General features: G+C 45.3%; 1 protein-coding gene across 1 annotated transcript; it reads left to right on the forward strand.

The window, feature by feature from the left end:
• Positions 1–1272: 1272 nt before the first annotated feature.
• Positions 1273–3170, forward strand: LOC135648631 (BTB/POZ domain-containing protein At5g41330-like). Its single transcript, XM_065166497.1, has one exon. The coding sequence runs from the start codon at positions 1349–1351 to the stop codon at positions 2732–2734; it is 1386 nt and encodes a 461-aa protein (XP_065022569.1). The 5' UTR covers positions 1273–1348; the 3' UTR covers positions 2735–3170.
• Positions 3171–3493: the final 323 nt, after the last annotated feature.

Here is a 3493-nt window from a genome sequence, read left to right on the forward strand (position 1 = left end):
ATTATATATTGAGTAATTTCTTTATTTTTATATAAGCTTAATGTTTTTGTATAGGTTAGTAAAAATACGACTACTTTAATTGAAAATGCTATAACTACCATATAAGTTTATATATATATATATATATATATATATATATATATATATATATATATATATATATATATATATATATATATATATGTTTGGATGATTTTTCTAGAAAATACTGGCATTTTTCAAAAGGTACCACCTCTTTTACTTTTTCCCCAACAATGCCCTTGCTTTCAAAAATATCCAAAATACCACTCAAAAGTTTTTTCACTAAAATTTTTCACTTATTTATTTATTTTTATTTTTTATCAATTTTAAACTGTTATAGTGTTTCTATTTGACAATTCTATAATGTTTTTAATAGCATTTATAGTGTTTTATTGATGTATTAAAAAAATTGAAAATGACATGATATTGTGTCTTTTTTATTATCATTACATATAGATGATTACAATATCGTATTCATGTAGCTAACTAGTTTGGTTGAGATTAGAAATCTACTTAAATTATTTATAACATTATTAGGTATATTTTATAGTGTTTTTGCTGTGGTGGTCAAAATACCACAAGTGGCCAAAAAAAAATTTGAGAGATAATTCAAACATGTTTCAAATTAAGGGTACTATTTAAAAAAAATGAGTGGTCAGATATCAAAATATAAATATTTGCTAGAAAATATTGCCCTTTATGTTACATATTAATTTATATTGGATTTTGAGCTTCCGTTTATTTTTGTATATACTTATAATATTTTTTTATACTTTCAAAAAAAATATATAATTTTATTTAAAATTATAATAACAAATCTGATTTTCCTTATCAAGGTGAAAGTCTTTTTGGTTTATCATATAAAGAGGCATTTTGGAAGAACAGAAAACTTTGAAAAAAAATACAAAATGTAAGGACATTGATGGAGAAAAGGACTTCAAACCACGCTTTTCTCGAGAATTCGTGCAGATTATTTTTAAAATTATATTAATTTATTAATAATGACAAAAAATCTTAGAAATATAGCAGTTTATATATCTGTTGGTGTTGTTCGACGTCGAGCATGGAAGATGGATGAACAATTCAATTGTAGAACAAGAACAAAAACTTTTCGATCAATTATTCCGCACCAAAACATCGCCCCCATCCCCCCGTTGTTTCCAACACCAGCACAGTCAACTCAGTTTTTTGGTCAACCGTGACCGTCTGATGAAAATGAAATCACACACCCTCCATCTTTGACCACCCCATCCATCTCTCGCTTCTTATTCCTTTCAGGCAGAGCAGAGTAGCGTAGCAGCCAAAGAAGCCAGTCGAGAAGGCAAGGATGCCGCCTTCCGCGCGCGCCGAGCCCGGCAACGTCGTCACCCTCAACGTGGGCGGCCAACTCTTCCAGACCACCCCGCAAACCCTCGCCCTCGCCGGCCCCGACTCTATCCTCTCCTCCCTCGCCTCTTCTCTGCCTTCTTCCTCCTCCGTCCCCTTCATCGACCGTGACCCCGATCTCTTCGCCGCCCTCCTCTCGCTCCTCCGCACCGGCCGCATCCCCTCGCGAGCCACCGCTGCCTTCGACCACGACGACCTCCTCGCCGAAGCCCGCTTCTACGCCCTTCACCCCCTCTTCCTTTCGTCTCTCTCCAGCCACGCCCTCTTCGATGCCTTCACCCTCCGCCGTTCCCTCCTCCTCCCCCTCCCGGGACGCGACGCGTGCTCCGCCCTCGCCCCTTCCCCCCTCGACGCCTCCCTCCTCGTGGCACACGGCGGCAAGGTCTCCTCCTTCGACCCCTCCCTCCGCCGCCGCGCCACCGTTCTCACCCCCCTCCCCGCTGTCGACTCCCTCCTCGCCCTTGGACCCCTCGCCGCCGCCGGCGCCGCCGACTTTCCCAGCCTCCACCTCCTCGACCTCGGCCACCCCGGCGGCCCCGTCCGGCACGTCCTCCGCTGGTGTCCCCACCCCTCCGCACCGGCCGCCGCTGTCCAGGCCATCGGCTCCTCTCCTGACCTCCTCTTCTGCAGCTTCGAGTCCTGCCGGAGGAACGCCAGCGCGATCCTCGCCTTCGACCTCACCACCTTCCAGCCCGTCACAGAGATCGCCCGCCGCGAGATCTACGGCGCCGAGCTGGACTCCGCGATCCCGGCAACGAAGCTGCAGTGGGTTCCGGGATCCAACCTGCTCATGGCCGCCGGATCCCACGGCGGCCCTTCGGGGCTGTTGGGCGATATCCGGCTATGGGATGTGAGGTCCGGCGAAGCGATCTGGGAGCTGAAGGAGAAACACAATTGCTTTGCGGACGTCACGGTATCTGATGGCCTGTCGGCGATGTTCAAGGTGGGGATCAACTCGGGCGAGGTTTTCATGGCGGATATGCGGAAACTGAGCTCCGAGGAGCCATGGATTTGTATCGGGGACGGTAGGAGGCCGGCGACAGGGAAGAAGGAAGGGGGCGGGTGCCGAATCGAAAGCTACGGGAGGCACGTGTTCTGTAGCAGAGGAGGGGATGTGGAGATGTGGACGGAGGTGGTGATGGGGTGTTGGAGGAGGGGTGAGGAGGGGTTAGAGAGCGAGAGGGTGATGAGGAGGAACTTGATGGGAGGGACGAACGACGGGGGAGGGAAGAAGATAAACATGTTGGGGTTTGGAGGGAACAGAATGGTGGTGGCGAGGCAGGAGGAGCAGTGGGTGGAGGTGTGGGAAAGCTCGCCCAGGAGTTGATGGGCTCGCAAGAAGGCAGAATTCTAATGTTGAGTTGTTGGTATTCTTGTTCGTCGTTTGTCGATGGTTTTTCTACATTAAGATTAGAAAATGTTGCAAATGTGAACATGGCAAGAAGGTAGAATTCTAATGTCGAGTTGTCGGTGTTCTTGTTCATAGTTTGTCAATGGTTTTTTTATATTAAGATTAGAAAATGTTGCAAATGTGAAGATCGCAAGAAGACAGAATTCTAATTTTGAGTTGTCCGTGGTCTTGTTTGTTCGTCGTTTGTCCATGTTTTTTTTACATTAAGATTAGAAAATGTTACAAATGTGAAGATCGCAAGAAGGCAGAATTCTAATGTTGAGTTGTTCGTGGTCTTGTTCATCGTTTGTCGATGGTTTTTTTGCATTAAGATTAGAAAATATTATAAATAAAGGTAAAATTTTAATGTTGAGTTGTCGGTGGTCTTGTTCGTTGTTTGTCGATAGTTTTTTTACATTAAGATTAGAAAATATTGCAAATGTGAAGATCGCAAGAAGACAGAATTCTAATGTTGAGTTGTCGGTGGTCTTATTCGTCGTTTTGTTACGACCTTAGCTGGAATTGCCTAAGGCGTGAGGCACCCTTGGGGCAGAGACGCGAACTTAGCTTGCGTTGTCTAAGTCGCGAGGCACCCTTGCAGCAAAGACGCGAACTTAACTTGCGTTGCCTAACTCGCGCTTCGCCCTTGCGATTTGCGTCCGCAAAGATCAGCTCACTTGCAACCTCTCGCAGGTC

Source organism: Musa acuminata, chromosome BXJ3-9 (genome assembly GCF_036884655.1).
Source record: "Musa acuminata AAA Group cultivar baxijiao chromosome BXJ3-9, Cavendish_Baxijiao_AAA, whole genome shotgun sequence".
Taxonomy (NCBI): domain Eukaryota; kingdom Viridiplantae; phylum Streptophyta; class Magnoliopsida; order Zingiberales; family Musaceae; genus Musa; species Musa acuminata.

Excerpts from the sequence above, each read along its gene's own strand:
- LOC135648631 (XM_065166497.1), top strand. The coding sequence starts at position 1,349 with ATGCCGCCTTCCGCGCGCGCCGAGCCCGGCAACGTCGTCACCCTCAAC.